Here is a 22,549-nt window from a genome sequence, read left to right as displayed (position 1 = left end):
ATTTTTCTTACCTTTTTAATTCCTGTTGTATTATTTATCAATCAACTGAATAATTACAAAATTAATCATGTATCCTATAAGCGCATATGGTGCATATGTTCAATATTTCTTGCCTTTCTGCTAAAATACATTGTAAAGCAGGTGATGGAACTGCTCAATTTCTAACAGTCAAATAGGTTAGACTAGTCAGAAAGAATTAGTGATTCAATTTCTGCACAAGGTGTTCATCTCCAGAATCTTAAGAACAAGTGTTGGGGAGCGGGATGAAAGGATCCCGGATGTTGGCTTTTTATTTTTTGTTTTTGTCGCTTGCTGCCACATACATAACATTTACCAGCTAGAAAGATGGCCTTGTTTTCAGTGAAATTAATTTTATGTACAAAATGAGCGATCGGTATCCAATGTCCTTGGTCCACACTACAGAAATACAGGCAGCCGTTGACTTACAAATCACAATTGAGCCCAAAATTCATGTTGGTAAGTTGAACATTTGTCAAGTGAGTTTTGCCCCATTTATAACCTTTCTTGCCACAGTTAAGTGAGTCATTAGTAACCAGTTATTAAGAGAATCTGGTATCCCCAGATTTTGCTTGTCAGAAGGTGGCGGGGGGGTTTCACATGACCCGGCGACACGTAACCTTCATGAATCGATTGCCGAGCATCCAAATTTTAATCACGTCCCTCAACGGTCCTAAGTGTGGAAAACGGTCCCAAGCGGCCTTTTTTTTTTTCAGTGCCGTTGCAACTTTGGTCATTAAATGAGCGGTTGTAAGTGGCGGACTACCTGCGGTCACGGATCCGCGTGGCTAATTCCGATCGGGCCCACCCTCGTTCTGATCAAGAGGCAGAGGCGGCTTCGAATGAACCGGCTCCAAACGCCGCCCCTTCCCGGCCATAGCGACCCCGGAACATTCGGCTCCCGTCCCGACGTTCCACGCCATCAAAAGCAGCTCGGCGGCCTCGGAACGTTCCCGTCCCGACGTTCCACGCCGGCGAAACCTCCTCCTCCTCCTCCGTTTCATGATCCTTTTCCCACGGAAACCCCTTCCCGCGCCAGCCGTCAGTTCCGCCTCCCAGCCCGGCAGCGAGGAGGAGGAGGAGGAGGAGGCTCGGCCTAGATCCGGCCTACTTCTTCCGGTCCTTCCCCCTTTCCTCCGCCGGCTGTTGTCCCTGCGATCCTCGCGTGCCGGTGCCGGCCGGCGGGAAGGTGGGTGAGTCCCTGGGGACGCCGAGCATGAGGTGTCACTACGAAGTTCTGGGGGTGAAACGCGACGCCTCCGATGAAGACCTCAAGCGAGCCTATCGGAAGCTGGCCCTCCGCTGGCATCCAGGTATTCCCCCGGCCGGAGCCCGAAAGCGGGTTTTTTTCCACGCCGCCCGAGGCCTCCTCCGACCTGCCTTTCCAAGGGCAATATTCTCGAAATGTTTCACCCAAGTGGGTGGAATAAAACCATGGGCCCCAGCTCGAGGTTGGGCAGGACGGGTACTGTAGTCCATTAGGGTGATGTCAGTAGTGATCCAGGTGTTGGGAGTGGAGGCAGCTCAAGCCACCGTCAGCCATGAAAACAACCCCCTTGGCCGGTCACTCTCTTCCTTAGCCCAGCCTACCTTACAGGGTGGCCGTTGAGTGGTATGGAAAAATAGGAGAAGGTGTTTCCTTGCTACATTGAGCTCCTGAGGGGAAAAAAATGGGTAATAATAGTACAGGTAGTCTTCGACTTGAGCCAAAATTTATGTTGCTAAGTTGAGACATTTGTTTAAGGGAGTTTTGCCCCATTTTACAGCTTTTCTTGCCACGGTTGTTAAGTGAATCCCTGCAGTTAAGTTAGTTAACCACGTTGTTAAGTGAATCTGGCTTCCCCCTTGACTTTGCTTATCAGAAGGTCGCAAAAGGGGATCGTATGACTCTGGGACACAGTAACCATCATAAAGGTGAACCAGTTGCCAAGCATCCGAATTTTGGTCATGTGACCATGGGGGATACTGCAGTGGTCGTAAAGTGTGAAAAATGGCCGTGTCACTTTTTTCAGTGCCGTTGTAACTTTGAACGATCACTAAATGAACTTGAGGACTACCTGTAATAAGTTAAACTGGTATGCCATTCTAGCTCAATGACTCTGGGTGACTCACAACAACATACTTATGCTATAAAGATAAATACTGTTAGGAAATTACTGCTTATGACAACAATTGAGCCCAAAATTTATTGCTGCTAATTCAGAAATTTGTTAAGTGAGTTTTGCCCCATTTTACAGCTTTCCTTGCCACATTTGCCTTTCTTTCTTTCTTTCTTTCTTTCTTTCTTTCTTTCTTTCTTTTTCTTTCTTTCTTTCTTTCTTTCTTTCTTTCTTTCTTTCCTCCCTTCCTCCCTCCCTCCCTTCTTTCCTTCCTTCCGAAAAGGCTACTGGACTTTCTTGGGGTTTTTTTCCTTTGAAAACATTTTACTTCTCATCCAACAAACTAATGTCTTGGTGCTCAGAATTCAAAACCAATATTTTATAATATGTATTGGTTGCTAGCCGTATATCCGGCCCAGTGCTAGTCCAGTACTTTAACCACTCACTATCTCTCACTGTGCTAAGCTTTTAAAATGAAATTTAGTGTATACTCGATCCTGCTGGAGTTTTGACTCTGATGACTGTTAGATCGTGGATTGACGTCAGAACCAGGAAACGTTAATCTGAAGGGAGGCGTCAGGACAAACATTGATTGGAGCCAGTAAATTAGCACGTTGCCTTAATGGGTATAAAAGGACACAGCTGGGCTGGTGCATTTCGCCAGGAACAAAATAATAACTATTTTGAATGAGGACGTTACAGCAAAGAGCTCTCTGTTTTGTTTGTTTGAATTTCGAAGGGGAGTCCTAACAGTTTCTGCCAGCTGTTATCTTGTTACTTCTTTCAGTTTGGTTTGATTATGAAACTGCTGCTTTCTGTTTTGTTTGTTTGAATTTCAAAGAGGAGTCATAACAGTTTCTGCCAGCCGTTATCTTGTTATTTCTTTCAGTTTGATTTGATTGTGAAACGGCTGCTTTCTGTTTGTTCGTTTGAATTTCCAAGAGGAGACATAACACTTAGGTATATGAGCCGCAGTGGCACAGTGGTTAGAGTGCAGTACTGCAGGCTACTTCTGTTGACTGCCAGCTGCCTGCAATTTGGCAGTTGGAATCTCACCAGGCTCAAGGTTGACTCAGCCTTCCATCCTTGGGATTCCATGGGTAAAATGAGGACCCAGATTGTTGGGGGCCATAGGCTGACTCTGTAAACAGCTTAGAGAGGGCTGTAAAGCACTATTAAGTGGTATCTCAGTCTGAAGTGCTATTGCTACACACACACACACTCTTTATGATTTTAGGTGTATTCTATCTTTAGTTACTTTTCAAGGCAACAAGGCAGCTCAATGAAGCTTGATTTCTGGTGTTCATATGGAGCCATCCATATGCCATGGAATGGTAGTAGCTTCCTATTAATATTTTCCAGAATGCCTTTTTTTGGCTTCCCAATTTAGCCCATGAATAAATAAATAAATAATAAATCTGGGATTTATTACTATATTAGTATGCAAATTCTATCAGAGGTAAGCTAGTAAATCAACAGCCTGATTGTTTGTATTGGTGCTCTTATTAATTAAATCCCAGCCGGATATCTATAAATAGTTTGGTTATGAATCATTTTCATGAGGTCATAATAGGTGTATCTGGCAGCAAGGCTTTGTTAAGATGCTTCTTAAATATAATTTCAGTTTAATACCCGCCTGACCATAGAAAATCCTTTATATGATTATTCGAAAACAAATCCCGTTGACCCAGATAAGTAATTTTAAAATTGCAGCCTAAAGGTAAAGAAAATAATAAGGCTTGTAACAGCAGTTCAACTGCTGGCCTTCCCTGCAACTCTTTTATTGAAATATAAATTAATGGTATGTCATGCCTTAATGCCACATTACCTTTTATTGTCTTCTGTGTACAGTATGTGCTTCATCATATTCATAGTACTGTTTAGCATGCATTAATCCTGAATGCATTGATTTTTAAATCCTCAAATAGCAATCAGGTCTAGACAATTATCTTACTGCATTAGATGCCTTCTTTTTGTGTGCAGCAAATGAATGACAAACCAATTAGTATCATTTTTAAGGAAGCAAATGCATATTAGGCTCTGTCTTAATAATGCAATAGATTTGAACTTTTTTTTTCAGTCATCCATTTACTTATTTTTCTGAGCATGCCTCTATACCATTGAAATTCATTGGTGGTTTATCTCTGAATAAAGATCATGGTCATCTCTATATACCAATGGCAAACTCATTCACTGCAATTGTAGCCTTATGTCTACCAAAATATGAACAAGATCCAAAACTCTTTTGAAGGGTGGAAAAACCAGTCCACTGAAAACAGAGCATGCCCAGTAATCAGGGAATACTGGTTGAATTGTTTAAAAACCCAAATCTTAGCAGGAGAAGAAGTGGAATATCCTGAAAAGAGCGTGGCTGGCTAAACTTCTGATCAACAGGATACTGGAACATATTGTTGCACACATTATAGTTATTGTTTCATTCTGATCTTAAGCATTTTTTTTTTGGAATTAGATTCTATTGGAATTGACAGAGTTTATTTCCAAATAAATTTGATAGTAGCCCTCAAATGTGATACTCAACTGAAGTCTAATGGGATGTGCTAGAGCCATATAGGTTGGAAATGTGAACCAGGAATTGTATTTTTATATTGGTTTCTTAACATCTGATAATCACAAATAGATTTCTCAAGACTCGCGGTGGTGGGGTTGTTTCTGTTTTGGGATGAATTGATTAGACTCTGCTTCATTGACATTGCAGATAAAAATCTAGACAATGCAGAGGAAGCCGCAGAACAATTCAAATTGATCCAGGCTGCATATGATGTGCTGAGCGATGCACAGGAGAGAGCATGGTAAGTTTTGCCTTCCATTCAAATCTTTTTCACTTGGGATGAAAGCTTGACAATGGTTAGAGGTTAACCAGGTTTTTTTTTTTTTGCCATAATTTTTAGTTAAGTTTCATTATAAAATAAAAATACAGGAAAAAAATTAATAAAACTAAAAGAGAAAAGTACAAAAAAGAAAAAGAAAAAGTGGTGACTGACTTTTTTCAGTGCATTAAAATACACAAAGACATGCTTTACATTTCACAATATTTCAAGCTATTTCTATAGGAATAAAATCATTCCCATCACCAAAATCTAAAATCAAAGTTTTATTTTTTCCCCCCAGTTTTGAGCAAAACATCCAGAAACTGTTTCCAAGTAGAAACAAAACTCAGTATGTTCTTCTCTTTAATTTAAAGAGTTTAGGCAGAGTTGCACCTAAGTCAATCAGACCCTGAGTTGGCTGGGGTATTCTGGGAGTTGAATTCCTCCCATCTTAACATGGCTAAGGTTGGAAAACCCTGTTACAGTAAGACCTGAAAACAGCCCACCTTTTAGCTGTGATTCAGAAAACTAAATTGGTTTTCCTGCTAATAGATACCATGCCTTGTTTATTCTGCAATAGAAAGCTCCAAGGACTCCAAGTTAGTTTGTTCTCTCCTTTTTTTGTAGGTACGACATTCACAGGGAAGCTCTTTTGAAAGGAGGCATTGATGGAGGCTACCAAGATGACAGTCTGGATTTGCTCCAGTACTTCACCGTTACGTGTTATTCCGGCTATGATGATGATAAAAAGGTCAGGCTTAAACACTCCCCTGAGCAAGTAACGTTTACCTTTGGTGACCCCTGAGACCAGACAGCTTCTTGCTACTGGTGGTGAACCAATAGTGTGTTTACCCGGGGCATGGCACAAAAGCAACAAAGTCACAAAAATAGGTAAAGTCCTTTTAATACCTCCAACTTGCCCCCCAATGTCCAGTTATCATTGGCTGGAGAAAAAACTGTCCCAAGGAGAGTTTTTAAAAGGAAGAAATTCCATCTGAACACAAAGTACATATAAATTACAAATAAAAACCAACACAAACCACGCTGCAGCAATTAACAAGATAGGGCAGGATAAGGAATTGAAGACTTCCAAAAGATAACAAATCACACATAGTTGGGAGGATGCCAGAACTCAGATAAGACTTGATAAACCAGAATAATTCACAGCAAGGAGCTCTGCGCAAACACCCTCTTTATCCTGTTTTCCCAGCTGCAGCTAATGAAGGGAATCAGGGCCTTTTTCTTCCCTGTAACCCACGTTGCTCCTTTATCTGTTCCTACCTGTGTGCCCTAGGATAAAAAGGGGGTGGGCATGGGTCTTCCTCTGAATTCCCTCTCCCTTGTTCTATCTCTTCCCTGCTCTGCCCAGCCGGACTTGGCCTTTCTCCAGTTTCTTCCACAGCAACAGAGCCACACTCCCATTCCCTGTCAGCTGTTCAGCTTCCTTCTCTGAGTCACATTCCTACAGGGGCATGATTGGTAGAGGTAAAAGTTGAAACAGAACTAATTCTTCTAACTTCTTGGGCCACAAACTCAAATAACCTATCCTTAAGCCCTAAGCAGGGATCTCCAACCTTGGCAACTTTAAGACTTGTGGACTTCAACTCCCAGAATTCCTCAGCTCAGGAATTCTGGGAGTTGAAGTCCACAAGTCTTAAAGTTGCCAGGGTTGGAGACCTCTGCTCCAAAGCACCTGAAGGCAGGACAAGAAGCAATAGGTGGAAACTAATCAAGGAGAGAAGCAACTTAGAACTAAGGAGAGAACTGTTAGGACCCAGATGGTCAAGACAAGGCAGGCGTTTAGAGAGTTCTTTATTACTCTTACCAAATGTTCCAGCCAAAGGCCCTCCCAACAACCAGTAAGGCTCCACCTCCATGCTACCCTTCAGGCAGCCACTCTCAGACTCCCCAAAACAGCCTCCGTAGTACAAAGAAAGCCAACAGAGTAGGAGCACGCTCCCAGGGCAAGGCCCAGGTTTCCCAGTCCAACCCACCCAGCAGAGTCCAGGCACGATACAAAGGCCAAGAAACAGGGTCACAGAAAAGCACTTCCAAAGCCCCGGGGAAGCAGAGGCCAAACACAGAGGCCACAAGAGAAGGGCTAGGTCCAAACTAAACATATTGCGAAGAGCAGCCTTCCAAGCAAGGCAAAGCAAAGGGAAAACGGGCGTGTGTCGAAGCTGGGGGAGAATGTAAGCCAAAGCAATCAATTGTTCCTGGCAAAGGCTAAGGCTTCTCCTTAAGTTATTCCCCTCCAGATGTTCTTTGTGAGGGGAGGGCGACCTTCTCCCGAGTAGCCTTGCAGCTGTTAATCTGGGCCTGCCTGTGCTCCGCTCTCTTTGCCCTTGGACGGAGCGGAGCAGACAGGTGTTCCTCATCAGAAGAGATTAGCTGCCTGTCAGCACCACTGTTGGTCAGCAGCCGATCCTCCCCTGTGTCTGGGCAGCTCCCCTAATGCCTGAGGGACCCAAGAAACCATCGTCCTCAGCCCCTGGCATGCCTTCTCTGTTGGACAACCAGGGGTAGGATTTTACCAGTTCGGACTGGTTCGGTCGAACTGGATGTTGAATTTGCATCTGGTTCGCCAAACCGGTATTTGAACCAACTGGCTGGCCACACCTACCACACCATACCCCTCCCATGAGTCTCCACGTGGCCCATTTTCGATGCAGGTAAGTGCAGGGTCCGCACGGAGACTGTGGGAGGGGGAAAAACGGGACTTCCAGAAGTCTGGAAACGGGCTTGTTTCCAGCTTCTGGTGGGCCTCCAGAGCCTGGGGGAGGCCCGAGGGAAGCCTCCGGACTCTTGGGCAGGCGAAAAATGGCCACGCCCACCATGCCTATGGCCACCCAGCAGCTGGGCAGCGAACTGGTTGCTGGGATTTTTGAATTCTGCCCCTGCAGACAACCCAAGTTCCAACTCCTCCTCCTCTGAACTGGGCTCTAAGGAGGCCATGGGCAAGAACAATTAGTGGAACGACTTGATTCCAGAAGTTGTGGATGCTCCAGCCCTGGAATTTTTTCAGAGGAGTTTGGACTGCCATTTGTCTGAAATGATATAGGGGTTTCTTGTCGGGGGGGTTGGGGGTTGGACTAGAAGACCTTCAAGGTCCCTTCTAACTCTTGTTATTCTGCTGATTCAGCTAGAGAGTAGTCATTTATTTGCAGGAGGAGAGGCAACAATTTTATGTGATCACAAATAGCAATAGCACTTAGACTGCTTTATAGTGCTTTACAGCCCTCTTTAAGCGGTTTTACAGAGTCAGCCTATTGCCCCCAACAATTTTGAGTCCTCATTTTACCCAGCTCGAAAGGATGGAAAGCTGAGTCAACCTAGAACCCAGTGAGAGTGGAACTGCCAAATTGCAAGTAGCCAGCAGTCAGCAGAAGTAGCCTGCAGTACTACATTTTAATCACTACGTCATCACAGCTCTTCGAAAACCATCACTTATGCTGGTATATAATTCTAATAAAGATTTGATTGATTGATTCCCATCACTGGATGAAGTGCCTCATTACATCACCGAATGTGCTATGCCCAAATTTGAGCTGATAATCATGTGGTTGCTTTAAAAGTTGCATATGCTGACTCATTTAAACAGCTGCCTGCAATTTGGCAGTTCAGATCTCTCCAGGCTCAAGGTTTACTCAGCCTTCCATCCTTCCGAGTACTGCACCACCGTGGCTCTTATGTGAGGAGTGAACCCTTTAAGTCTACCAGCTCTGTTTTCAAACACCTGCCTGATTCACCTCAAAGCAACATTGGCTCTCAAGATAGGAACCTGGCTGGAGATCTTGCTGCTTAGGCTCAGAAAATGAAGCCATTATTCCCAACGACATGCCGAGGTTTTTGATTGTCCTCTGCAATTAACAAGCCTCATTTTCTCTCTGAATGATCATATTGTTTGTTTCAGGGGTTCTATGCAGTCTATCGGCACATCTTCGAAATGATTGCAAAGGAAGAAGAGGAATCCATAGTAGATGAAGATTTTGAAGGATTTCCAAACTTTGGAGACTCTCAGAGTGACTATGATACGGTAACAACTCTGAAATTCATAGCTGGGCAGTTGCCTTGTTAGGGTCGGCTCACATGGCACCAAATAATCTATAAACTTTTGAGGTCACCAGAACTTTTCCTTAATTAAAGGAAAAGGAAGAATGTTGTTATAGTGGAGAGAAACCAGCATTTCAGCCTGAGTCCGAAGTTGCAAATTCCTTCCACTTGTATCTTTTCTTGTGGAGTGCTGCACTTTCAGATTCTACCAGCTGCTTTCAGACCCAGACAGCAGTGAGGCGGGGGAGCTTCTGGAAACGGTTCCCAGCCTACGCATGCGCAAAGCTGCCAAAAGGAAGGCACAATTAAGAACTCAGGGTCGATGCGGGAGTAAGGCCCCTCCCATCAGTATTAAAAGAAAAAGCAGAAGGGGAGGGGCCTTTTGCAGGAAACAACTCACTCATTCATTTGTTCCAGCCTTGTGAAGATTTTATCTGTATAACCCAGCCCTTCCCTGTTGGCACTGAGTGTGGAATTTTACCGGGCACCTAGGATTGATAAAGGTCTGAGCTAATTAGTATACCTTCACAAGACTGTTTGCCACGCCGTTGGCCGACTGTGAATGAAATAATTTCACATTAATGTAATAAAAGAGGTTTTCGTCGGGACTCAGAATTGACTTAGTGCTTTTTGAGGAGGCCTAGGACAAAGCACTTAGTGAAAATGCAAAAAAACAACAATCCATCACCCCATCATCATCCTGCTTATGCAGCATGGCACTTCAGTTTGGCTATTGCCTCTACTTTTCAAAAAATGTAAGTCAATACAGGAAAAAAAAATATCCATAATGTTGGCCCCACCCCATAAATAGTTTTACCTGCTGCCGTGTGCTGTACGTTAAATATTGCCGACTCGGTTTTAATAAATGACCTTAACAGAATCACTGCCTTGTGATGGGGCCCCCTCTGATTATTGGTCAATGTATATTTCTCTTTTTTCGCCCTCTCTTCCCAATTAGGTAGTCCATTGTTTTTATGCGTACTGGCAGAGTTTCTGCACACAGAAGAATTTTGCATGGAAGGAAGAATACGACACTCGGCAGGCGTCCAACCGCTGGGAGAAACGGGCCATGGAAAAGGAGAACAAGAAAACCCGAGACAAAGCAAGGAAGGAGAGGAACGAACTGATCCGTGAACTGGTGGCCTTTGTGCGGAAAAGAGATAAGCGAGTGCAGGCCCACCGGAAGCTCTTGGAAGAGCAGAACGCCGAGAAAGCTAAGAAGGCAGAAGAGCTCCGGAGGCAGCAGAAACTAAAGCAGGCCAAGTATGAGGATTTTGACCAGTGATTCTCACACTTGGTAACATGTTTTTTTTTAAAAAAAAAATCAGAGCAACCTGGTCTACCCAAATATGGGACGGAGCATACTGCTTCTACTTTCACCTTTCAGCCCCAGTCTAGGAGCCTTCGCAGACAGTTGCTTTCACGACAAACTATTTTTATGGTGAATTTATATTTACTGACAAAGAAATAAAGGGAGACTAGTATAGATCTATTTCAAGCTATTTAGCTCTCATCAGCTAGCCACACCCGTTGGTATGGGTTCGAATCCCAGAAGATATGGCTAGCTGATGAGAGCTAAATAGCGTGAAATAGATCTATACTAGTCTCCCTTTATTTCTTTGCCGGTAAAATATAAATTCAACTCAGCCTTGGTAGTTTTCCAGAATTTCCAAAATTCCTCAGGCAGCCTGCTGCATGGGCATCATCTTTATATGGTGCAGACCCCAAAAGGCAACACAGTCATTAAAAACAGAAACAGACATAACCTTTTTTTCCAAGCCAGGTGCTTTCCAGAATTTGTAGGTAGTGTCCATACTAGCTGGGCAATTCTGGTCTAACTGATGCTTCTATCTGGCCGAGGCTCAAAGGCCACATGGTGAAATCTAATCTAGTCCAATTAGTCTAATCCAATCTTATTGTGTATACCTAATAGACAGAATCTTGCCAGATTAAAGCTACAACCTTCTGACCTAATCGATATATCCTGAGAGATTCTAAGGTATGTCTACCCTGAAGCTGTTCTTCCCTCCCCATCCAATTTGGATCTGCAATTTGGTTGCTTTGGGCTTCTCTGGAATGTGCTACCCCCTCCCTGGGAAACCCCAGAGTTTCCACCAAGATTACCCCCTACTCCTTCTCCAAGTGCCCGTTACATCACAGCTTCTATGCATGAAGGTTCATAACTGTTCTTCCTGCACTGGTGCAGAAGGAGAAGTTGATGTTCTAAGTTTCCACCTGCCTTCATGGTTGTTACAGTACAGCCTCTAAAACTCATCCGAAGAAGTTAAGCTTATAAACGTGGGGACTAAGTTCTTGTAAAGGCTGGGCAACCAGAGAGAAACATGATAAGAACCCTTGGTGCTCTCTGAGCTTGGTTGTTTTCTTGCAGACGTTTCATTACCCAACTAGGTAACGTCATCAGCACGCTGATTCTTCTTCCTTATTGATAAGAACGCTGTATATTTAGACAGAACCTTGCAATAGTCAAGAATGAAGAGTGAAATATTGATTACTAACTGGATACCCATGTTTCGCTATGAAAATATGTGATCGGGCTTAGTTTTTGGGGAGGAAAATAAGGGGGGGAAATTCTGCCTCTGCCTACCAGCATCCATTGGTATTCATCTGGCTGGCGTCCTGTAAGTGTGTGAGAGAGTTGAGGGCTATTTGGAAAGTGAAAGAGTATTTGCTGTGTGAGCAAGAAGGAGACAGCAAGGAGCCTGGGTGTGGCTTAGCTCAACTGCTCTGTACTAAAGCGGCTTACTGCTGTGAAACTAAAACTGAAACTCCTCTCCTCTGCTTGTGTTTTGCATTTGGAACAGTTTTTTTCTGGTGGGGAGGGGGGAGTAGAACTCCTTAGCATCAGAGTGTGTTAATAATAATATAGAAAATATTAATGCTCTGATGGTCGTTTCGAGAAATCCTTTCTTAGTGAGCCCCTAGAAGCCAAGAAGAACATACGTGCCACATTTCAAGTTTGTAGCCTTTACAGTTCTGGAGATTTCATGATGCCGCGTGAGTGGTATTTCGCATTTATATATATATAGATAATACTTAAGTTCTGACAAAAGGCTTATCTAGCTTTGATTGGTAGCATCCAGAGTTTGCACAAGGGAACTGGGTCTCTGTTTCCTAACACTTGGTCAGCATGAAGCTGTCTGCTCAAAAGAAGCTTTCTTGCTTCAACTTGTGTAGGACAATAAATATGTCCACAGTGTAAGCTCATCCTTCTTCAGTCCGGCAGTTGCCAATGCTTTTGAAAATCCTGTGATTTCTAGCCTGCGTAGACCTTAAATCAGGGGTGTCCAACCTTGGCAACTTTTAAGACTTGTGGACACAAGTCTTAAAAGTTGCCAAGGTTGGACACCCCTGCCTTAAATCATGAAGTGCTTTATTTGTTTGGAATCAATGTTGTAAGCTTCACCAGGTGGCAGCATCTGACCAACCTTGTCTAGACACCAGGTACAAAAGGAGATGATTTGAAAAGGTCAGGGCTGTAGATTAGCCAAAAAGCTTGAAAAAAGATAACATTTTTGTTTTTGTTGCTGAGGAAATTAGATGTCCATCACTGCTAGGTCACCAGTAGCTGAGCTTCGATCTTGACTTTATCACACGGACCAATCTCCTTTCTTTCATTGACCATGTTTATTGGTTAGGGTATTACACAAAAAACCAGCCTGGGAAAATCCTCACCTTTTGCCTCCCTCTTCCCTTGAAAGGCTGGCAGAGCAATACAAGGAGCAGAGCTGGATTACCATGTCTGACCTAGAGCGAGAACTGCAGCAGATGGAAGCTCAGTATGAAAAGGAGTTTGGAGATGGGTCTGGCGAGGAAGAAGAGTTAGAAAAAGAAGAGAGGAAAGAGAACCAAGAAGAGGGTGAGGACCAGCTGGCACACAGTTAGTTGCGCCTTAAGAACAAGCGCGAATTGTTTTTCTGGGAATAGCTTGCTAGGTAGCCTAATTTCCTCTATTGATTTCCAGAATAAGGACTTCATAACTTGTAAACATTAGTGCAACTTGTGGAGTTTTCATTCTCACTGCTGCAATTTGGTTGTTCTGACCAAGGCTTCCTGAGACAGTAACAGTCACACGCTGTTCCCAAAAACCTTTTGTTTTATTCCAATGGCTGTGGATTATATGCATGCACAGCCCGTAATGAGTCCCAAACAGTGTATGAATAGTCCAACAGAAGTCTGCCACAGTCTTTCGGGATAAGACTGATAAGCACCCACCTTTATCTCCTTTGAAATGCTGCCAACGACTAAATTGCCAATTAGCTGTACAAGGCCAAACGGAGCACAAAGTTCACACGCAATTTCAGAGTTTAAACCAACCCGAGTGAACAAAGTTGCTTCCTGCAAATGCTCATGTCCCTTTGCTTTATGTCTTATGAGAGGGGCCAACCATCTCCAAGCCTTACTCCCAAGTTGCCCCTTTTGTCTTAACTGTTTTTGCCTTCTGGCAGCTCTGTGCAAGCGCGCACTGAGAACTGGCTCCCCCTGTTCCTCTGCCTCACTGATGTCAGATTTTGGAGGCTTCGGAGTCAGCACATAACTCCCAGAGGGCCCTGGCCCCCATCTTTATGTCGGACACAGATCCCTCGTCCGAGCCCTCCCCAGACTCCAGAACTGGCCCATGTTCCTCCCCACTGTCCAATTATGCTGCCAGCTCCGCGGGCCGTCGGCGGACCATAACATTGGTAGCTATTCCTCCCTTTTATCAAGCGGTTGATTTTTCCCAATTAGTATTCTGTGATCCCTGGACCAGATCAGTCCTGCGCGGTACAGTTCTTTCCATGTGATTCCCGGAGACTGTACTCTCCCAGTTGTTGAAGCTCCCTTCAACTTGGCTGATTCCTTCCTCTCCTGCATAGGTGTACTGCTTTGGTTACTTAAATTCATAGCTGGATATTGACAATAGAACTGGCTTTCTTCAAGGGCTGGATCAGCATTGTGGTTCTCCGTGGGCTGGTAAGGGGAGGAGAGATGCCTCCTGCAGCACCCTGCCGGTCAAAATGGGCCTCGGGGGGCTATGTGTGCCCCCACCCACCCCTGTGGCCTATTTTTGGCCTCCACGGCCTCCTGCAGCACTCTTCCAGCTGAAAATGGGCCTCACGGGGCCTCAGTGGGCCTGTTTTTGGCCGGCAGAGTGCTGCAGAAGGCTGTGGAGGCTGAAAACGGGCCATGGGAGGGCCGCATGCAGCCCCCCCCGGCCCATTTTGGCCAGCCGAGGCACTGCGGGCCGGTCCTTTGATATTTCCAGGCCTGCCCCACGGGCCAAATTTAAGTGCCCTGCGGGCTGGATCCTTGACACCCCTGCAATAGAAGAAAAGACGGTCAGATCATCAAGCATCTCACCCAGAAATATATGTATGTATTTCAGACAAATTAAATGAAGAACACGATGCCGCCAGCCTTTTTGATGAGCTCTACTGTCCCGCTTGTGACAAATCCTTTAAGACGGAGAAAGCGTAAGTTTGTCTTTATATGCAAACTAAACTGGATCAGCACAGGCTTCATCTGCCATCTTGCCCTGATTTATTCAAACTCCTCCTTGGTTCTTTGCAGGCTTCCCTTCCCAAGCTGGCTTCTGCTCGATTTTCCTTTAACAAAAGGCAGCCAAGCCTTTCTGGACTCAAATCTTGTTCCTCGCGGTAACGTCCCTCTCTCTCTCTCTCTCTCTCTCTTCAGGATGAAGAACCACGAGAAGTCCAAGAAGCACAGGGAGATAGTGGCTTTGCTCCGACAGCAATTAGAAGAAGAGGAGGAAGCATTTTCTGTCTCTACGGTTGATGAGAACGGGTGGAACAGCGAAGAGGAGGCAGAAGAACCAGTGCCCAAACAAAAGTACTTTATGGAAAATATGTAGAAATTTAGATTATCAAAGAGCATAAATTATTTCTGGTTTTCAAAGCTGTTCATGAGGGAGATGGCCAGTGCCCTATTACAGGATGTGCCATTCCATGTTGCTTTTCCCCAGCCCTGGAGAGACAGCTAACAATCTGTTTGAATTGAGCTGTTCTGTATTTATTCCTCTCTCCGCTCTCTTTTCTTTAACCTTCGTGGTTTCTCTGAGTTCGTAGATCTTTCCTTTCTCTGCCTGGATACGTGGATCCCCCTTCCTCTATAACAGGGGTAATAAAATCAATCAACCTGTTTTACAACCGTTACAACATATGGTCATAACAGGCAACTTCCATTCGTCATGTGTCAAGGACTTCCTTGACACAGTGAAGGGATGCGATGGCTCATTGGCTAAGAAGCTGAGCTTGTCGATCAGAAAGCTCGGCAATTCAGCAGTTCGAATCCCTAGCACTGCATAACAGAGTGAGCTCCCATTACTTGTCCCAGCTTCTGCCAACCTAGCAGTTCGAAAGCACGTAAAAAATGCAAGTAGAAAAATAGGGACCACTTTGGTGGGAAGGTAGCAGCGTTCTCTGCGCCTTTGGTGTTTAGTCATGCTGGCCACATGACCATGGAGACATCTTCGGACAGCGCTGGCTCTTCGGCTTTGAAACGCAGATGAGCACCGCCCCCTAGAGCCAGAAACGACTAGAACGTATGTGGGAGGGAACCTTTACTTTTACCTTTATACATAGAAAAGATTTCAAATTGTACCCAACATTTGTCTAAGGCCGTGTTTCTGAACCTTGGCAGCTTTAAGATGAGTGGACCTCAACTTTCAGAATTCCATAGCCAGTTTTGCTTTGCTGGCTGTGGAATTCTGGGAGTTGAAGTCCAAAGTTAGGAAACGCTGGTTTAGAATTTCAGAAGGGATTTAACAAGCAAAAGAGGTTGAACTAGGTTGTTTTGACTTTATGGGTTTTTTTCCTGTCCTTAACAGGCTGTCAAAGAAACAGCGAAGGAAGCAGCGAACTGCGGGTGTAAGTTTTTTGTGTTTTGTTTTTTAAAGCAGATTTCCATATGCATGCTTTCTTGATCTGATCTGCAAAACCCAATGGTGGCATTATTTTGGAATTATTTCTGCTTCCGTTTGAATGTGGCATTGATTGCTGGCGATGCCCTGTCTGAATAAATTTGCTGAAATATTATGATGAGAGCTAGCTAAGTTTTCAAGGCTGGTTGCAACTTTGCTTCCCACCGCATAGCTTCATATTTTATTTTAATTTTTGGAAATAGAGATGGCAGCCTTCTCTTTGTAGAGCACCTTAACTCTGCTTCACACCTTTTCAAAAGGCAGAAGGCTTGAATATTTGTAGCTTGGGATTGAATTTTGGAGTTCTTGGAACTCTCTGAGCTTGGTGGTTTTTGGTTTTTTTGCAGACGTTTCATTACCAAACTGGGTAACATCATCAATGCTCTGATATTACCTAGTTTGGTAATGAAACGTTTGGAGAAAAAAAAAACAGACAAGCTCAGCAGCAAGGACCCCATAACTAGACCACTGTCTGCAAAGTGTAATATGGCTTACAGGAGAAGGTGGCTGGATTCCCCAACTTCAGAGCTGAAAAGGTTTTTAGGTGGGGCAGACAGGGGTGGGCTGCTGGGGGAATCGCAGAGGTTCAGGATAGCCCCTAGCTAAGATTCTGTCCGGTTTGAAGACCCCCCAAATCCCACTCCTGGTTGACCCCGCCCACCCCCTTCCCTCCCAGGAGTCCCCAGGTGGCCCGTTTTGGATGCAGGCAAGTGCAGGGCGTGCGTGGAGGCTCGGGGAGGGCGAAAAACGGGCCTCCCAGAAATTTGAGAAGACCAGAAATAGGCCTGTTTCTGCTTCCAGAGAGCCTCCGTAGCCCTTGGAGGCGGTTTTTGCCTTCCCGAAGGCTCAAGGAAAGCCTCTGGAGCCCATGGAGGGCAAAAATGGCCGCCTCCCGCTCTGCCGTGGTGCAGGAGGCCAACTAGGCCACGCCCACCGTGATCACGCCCAACAGCAACCAGGCAGAGAACCCGTTGCTAAAATTTTTGAAGCCCACCCCTGGGGGCAGATGCTTCCTCAGGAAGTCTGCGCATGTAAAACTTTGGTCCCTAGCCTACTTCATGATTTCTGTGCTGGAGCTAAAGGCTTCCTTGAATGGGAACAGATTTAACGGTGCCCACGTTGGAAATACATAAAGATGTTCCCCCAAAGTGGTTGGGTTGGTTTTTTTTCCCCAGTTCCAGTCTAATTTGTAGCACCTGGAGGGCACCAGGTTGGGGAAGGTTGGTTTGCAAAGATTGGTTTGCAATTGTTCAGACGTGATGTTCTAGCGTGATTTTCTTCCTCTTGCAAACAGACTTTGCAGATCTCGTTGCGATCATGATGGGTACAAGCATAGTCCTCGGCTTACAACATTTCATTGAGCGACCGTTCAAAGTTACAATGCCACTGAAAAATGTGGCTTACGGCTGTTTTCACAGTTACAACCTTGGCAGCCTCCCCAGGATCACCTTGGCGATCAAAATTCAGATGCTTGGCCATGGGTTCATATTTATGACCGTTGGAGGGTCCCGGGGTCATCCCCTTTTTGTGACCTTCTGACAAGCAAAGCCCATGGGGAAGCCAGATTCACTTAACAACCGGGTTACTATATGATCAACTGCAGTGTTTCACTTAACAACTGTGGCTAGAAAGGTCGTAGAATGGGGCAAAACTCACTGAACAAAAATATCTCACTTGACAACAGAAATTTTGGGCTCAACTGTCATCCTAAACTGAGGACTACCTGTTTCTGGGCCAGGGGTTCTCAAACTTGGTAACTTTAAGACTTGTGGACTTCAATTCCCAAATTCTCCAAGCCTTTAAAGTTGCCAAGTTTGGAGATCTCTGATCTAGGCCATTCTCTCCCATCGTTCCTCTGAAGGCCCTCTTATTCTTCCGACAGGCCCAAGAAGATCTGCAGCAAGTGGAAGAGCCACGGCCGGTTAGCAGCAGTGACCCAGAGAGGATATCTCCGGAATCAGAAAACACCAGCAAAAGTAACAATTCAGATGATGCTGGAGAAAATTCAGCGCCTACAGTAGAATCCAAAACTGAAGTGAAAAGGTAAACATGACACCGAAGGGAGTTGTTGCAAACGAAACATAAAGGTTTTGACTTGTGAAAATGTCCAGTCCTGGCTAACCTTTTTGGGCTCCTTTGCCAAAAATTGTGCGCATGTATGCTTGCGTGCTGGCACTTGCATGCCAGCTCCCAGAAGGCAATCCGTGCAGCACCCCCACGCCCCCTGCGCATGTGCACGCGATCCCTCCCATACTACTGCCGCCCCCTTACTTGCACTGCACGCCTCCCAGCTGATTTTTGGCCTGTTTGAGCCTTTTTCGGCTTCCCAGAGGCTCAGGGAAGCCCCTGCAGCCTTTGGAGGCTGAAAAATGGGCCCATTTTGTCACTTCCGGTATTTCTGGAAATACAGGATATGATGAAACGGGCCTGCTTTTCGGCCTCCAAAGGCTGCAGAAGCTTTCCTCGAGCCCATGGGAGGCTGAAAAAGGCCTCAAATGGGCCGAAAATCAGCTGGGAAGCACATGCATGCACAGTGCAAGTAATTTTGGCCGGGGCTCGTATGACCACACAAATGGCTCTGTATGCCACCTGTGGCACTTGTGCCATAGGTTCGCCATCACGGATATAGTCTATAGCACCTGCTCAGAAACTAAAAATGTCTTTTTTTATGTTAGCAATCCTAAAGGTAAAGGAAAGAAAGCAAAAGAGGCCAAGAAAACATCTGCAAAAGTTTCTTCAGAGGACCAGGTAAAGGTATGTACAAGAGACGAACTGTGACGAAACAGGTTACTGTTTTTAGCATCGAGTCCTAACTGTATCTAAAGGCTGTATCTTTCCCTTTTTGTGTGTATGTGTTTAATGAAAATGTCCTTCAGGTTGACTTCTCTCCCCCCACCCTATGATTTCCTACATCTGCCCATGCCATTCTTTGGACTATAACATGGGAGTCATCTAGCATTTAGACAATAAGAACAATTAATCAGTGAAACAACTTTACTCCGGAAGTTGTGAATGCTCCAACCCTGGACATTTTTAAGAAGAGATTGGATAACCATTTGTCTGAAATGGTGTCAGGCTTGCTGCCTAAGCAGGGGCTTGGACTAGAACAGGGGTCTCCAACCTTGACAACTTTAAGCCTGGTGGACTTCAATTCCCAGAATTCCCCAGCCAGAAAATTCTGGGAGTTGGGAAATTCTGGGAGTTGAAGTCCTCCAGGCTTAAAGTTGCCAAGGTTGGAGACCCCTGGACTAGAAGACCTGTAAGGTCCCTTCCAATTCTGCTATTCTATTCTATTCTATTCTATTCTATTCTATTCTATTCTATTCTATTCTATTCTATTCTATTCTATTCTATCCTATCCTATCCTATCCTATCCTATCCTATCCTATCCTATCCTATCCTATCCTATCCCCTATCCCTATCCCTATCCTGTCCTATTTTTATTTTTATTTGTCAAACATGTGCAGGATAACAAGTGCAGATATGAACATAAACATGAACAAATACAGCTAAATGGGAACAGTAGGACAGGAATGACCTCTTAAGAATGTGGTGAGGTCCACAGTAGACAGTTTGAGATTGAAGCTGTGAGGATTTGAGGCTGTAACCACGGAGTCAGGTACAGCATTCCAGGTGTTGACCACTCTGTTGCTGAAATGGAATTTTCTGCAACCGAGTTCGAAGCGGTTTACCTTGAATTTGTATCGATTGTTTGCCCGTGTATTACTGTAGTTGAAGCTGAAGAAATCATTGACAGGCAAGATGTTGTAGCAGACAATTTTGTGTACCATGCTTAGATCGGACCTATTCCTATTTTATTCATTACCCAAAGACATTTCTCAAAAAATGCCAGTTTTACGGCATGTACCTTAAATGAAAATGACACTATATCAAAAAACATACATTTGTGACTATGCCAGTTTTATCTTCTCTGAGTTACATGCCGCTTCACAGTGCTTTACAGCCCTCTGTAAGCGGTTTACAGAGTCAGCATATTGCCCCCTAACAATCTGCGTCCTCATTTTACCCACCTCGGAAGGATGGAAAGCTGAGTCAACCTTGAGCCTGGTGAGATTCGATCTGTCAAATTGCAGTCAGCTGGCAGCCAGCAGAAGTAGCCTGCAATACTGCACTCTGACCACTGCACCATTGTTTACATACAACAATAGTGATAAATCATTATCATGCAGTTGAGAGCCAGATGTTAATTATCAATGGGTGGCTTCTTCCTTTTTCTGCCTGCTTGAAAGCTTGTAGAAGTACGTTTTGTAGCCAGTGTAGGACTAACCAGGCCTTAGTCTACTCCAATCAAGTAATTCTTTTATTTCATTTTTGTTGCCATCAAAGAAATGCTATGTTAATGGTAAATGTCTATATGGAGATTCTCCTCTATTATACATTCACGCTAATAACGTTCTTCCTGCCTTTGTTTGTTCTGCTTTTCCCTTTACAGCCTGAAGCCCCACTGCATTGTGTTACCTGCAGCTGTGAATTTCAGTCGCGGAACAAATTGTTTGAACATCTGAAGACCACGGGGCATGCCAAAGCGTTAGCCCCCTCCACTGCCAACACAGCCGTCAGCAGCAGAAGCAAGAAAGAAAAGCGGAGAAACAGATAGGGCTTCTGGAAAGCCTTGAGAACTGGGGGGTTATTGTCACATCCACAGGCACCTTGTTGGCCCAGAAAGAGACAGGCCTTTCCCACGTGACTTAACTGGGATGGAGACTTGCTACGCCCAGCCATAAACAGAGCAGAAACACATTTAAACCTGTGCAGCTTTGGGTACAGTATCTGTTTGTGTCTGTATTTTGTTTCATAAATTGGGCTAAAAGCCTCCAGATTGTCCATAAAGAGAGCCTGCCTGCTCCTTAGATTTGTAAAAACCTACCTGTACAGGTAAAGGAAATAAATTATTTTACTGTACATTTCTGTTTGTTTTCAAAAATTGCACTATGCACTTCATCTAGGCATGTTTTCTTTACATTAAATGCACCTTTTTTGCTACCAATCTGCCTACATTCATTTTTAGCCCAAGCCTGGGTTGGCTGTCTCAAGGTAGTGGCTGTCAGCCAGAAGATTATAAGTGTCGTCCCTCCCTCTTTGAAAGAGGGCTTGCTCCAACCATGATAGAAACAAACATTTCTAGACAAAACCATAACTTTAAAGCAGAGGTGTCAAACTTGATCTCAGCCGGTCATTGAAAACTTTGCACACAAACCACCATGCAGAGCGGAAAGCCGGTTTCAAAGGTTTTTAATGTCAAACAACAAATTTTCCATCCGACAAGAACGGTATCCCGACAGGTCTAGGTTAGTACTGGAAGCTTCTGCCTTACAGTGCTGTTTAAAGGTATGAACTAACCCACGTAAACGCTTCTATCTCCTATCCATGCCCCTAATTATTCCTTTAATCAGCCTTTATTCCCATCATCTGGTTTATCTAATAAGTCCACTATTTCCTTCCCTATCGCTTATCCATCGGTCATGCTTCTTATCTCATTGCCTGTTTCTTCAGCACAGTTGATTCAACAGCTGCACCAGCTATTGTTCTCTGTCTCTCAATTTGGCTTTGGCAGAATCATCTAATTAACGTCCAACAATCCATCAAACACATAGTTTCCCTTCAAGTTATGGACCACTGAGGATCCCCGTGCACGTCATAATTTTCCAACGCTGCAGCTGTCGCAATTACCAGGAAACTTCTATCATTGGCAGGGTGCCACGGCTCCGGCAAATGTGCTGACGGGCTCAAATCATCTATCATCCCTAATGGAGCCCAACACTGGATTTATTGAGGGCTGCATCAGAGTTGTGTTTCACCTGGGGGGGTCGAGGTGGGTGTGGCCAGCTCGACCACTTGTGTTGGGTGGTGCCTGTGGTAGCCCAAGTACTCTGCCAGCAGAAACAGGCTCCCGAGCTCCGTTTTTGGCTGCGATGGCCTCCTGCAACTCTGCCAGTAAAAATTGAGCTCTGGAGGGCAGCCGTCCAGAGCTCTGTTTTCACTGGCAGAGGCTCCGCGGGCCGGTCCATCACTGTTTCCAGGGCAGCACTGTGGACCAGATCTAAGTACCCTGTGGGCCGGATTTGGTCCACGGGCCTCAAGTTTGACACCCGTGCTTCAAAGGTATTCTGTTATTGTAGGTTTAAACTTCCAATATCTTTCCTATGCTGTGTATGAAATTTAAAAATCCCACCTGTGGTATACATTCAATCACTGACCCAAAGGTGCTTTTTCAGGAGGCAACTGGACTTTCTGTTTTTTTCTTTGAAGACATTTCACTTCTCATCCAAGAAGCTTCTTCAGCTCTGACTGATTGGTGAGGAATGGAAGGATTTATATACTCCATGCAGACAGCTGGTCATTTGCTTCCTTTTAGCTGGTCGTTAAGGCCACCTGGAGGTTTAGCTGTGTCATCAGGGTCACTTGAGTGGTGCAAATTCCCCACCATCCAGTCAGAGACCTGGAATCTTCTTGGATGACAAGCGAAATGTCTTCAAAGAAAACAAAACAGAAAGTCCAGTTGCCTCTTGAAAAAAGCACCTTTGGGACAAATATGACCTGGATGACTCAGAATCTCATTCAACCATTAATTGAAAACCACTGCTGTAAAATAT

The 22,549-nt window shown here is 44.8% G+C and overlaps 1 protein-coding gene across 1 annotated transcript; it reads left to right on the top strand.

Moving 5' to 3' along the window:
• The first annotated feature begins 905 nt into the window (after positions 1 to 905).
• On the top strand, positions 906 to 20,943 carry DNAJC21 (DnaJ heat shock protein family (Hsp40) member C21). The gene is made up of 12 exons (XM_026715696.2): positions 906 to 1,331; positions 4,834 to 4,927; positions 5,573 to 5,696; positions 8,859 to 8,981; positions 9,957 to 10,261; positions 12,718 to 12,875; positions 14,382 to 14,469; positions 14,690 to 14,845; positions 15,843 to 15,882; positions 17,818 to 17,978; positions 18,611 to 18,689; positions 20,389 to 20,943. The coding sequence occupies exons 1-12, from the start codon at positions 1,235 to 1,237 to the stop codon at positions 20,551 to 20,553; spliced, it is 1,590 nt and encodes a 529-aa protein (XP_026571481.2). The 5' UTR covers positions 906 to 1,234; the 3' UTR covers positions 20,554 to 20,943.
• The last annotated feature ends 1,606 nt before the right edge of the window (positions 20,944 to 22,549 follow it).

Source organism: Pseudonaja textilis, chromosome 2 (genome assembly GCF_049901715.1).
Source record: "Pseudonaja textilis isolate UNSWEBS1 chromosome 2, rPseTex1.2, whole genome shotgun sequence".
NCBI lineage: Eukaryota > Metazoa > Chordata > Lepidosauria > Squamata > Elapidae > Pseudonaja > Pseudonaja textilis.
The sequence above is the reverse complement of the archived record's forward strand: the minus strand, read 5'-3'. Positions and strand labels throughout refer to the sequence as shown.

Bases quoted from the DNA above. Each gene is read 5' to 3' on its own strand.
- DNAJC21 (XM_026715696.2), top strand. From the start codon at position 1,235: ATGAGGTGTCACTACGAAGTTCTGGGGGTGAAACGCGACGCCTCCGAT. The intron at 14,470-14,689 runs GTAAGTTTGTCT...CTCTCTCTTCAG, and splicing joins TCCTTTAAGACGGAGAAAGC to GATGAAGAACCACGAGAAGT. The intron at 15,883-17,817 runs GTAAGTTTTTTG...TTCTTCCGACAG, and splicing joins GGAAGCAGCGAACTGCGGGT to GCCCAAGAAGATCTGCAGCA.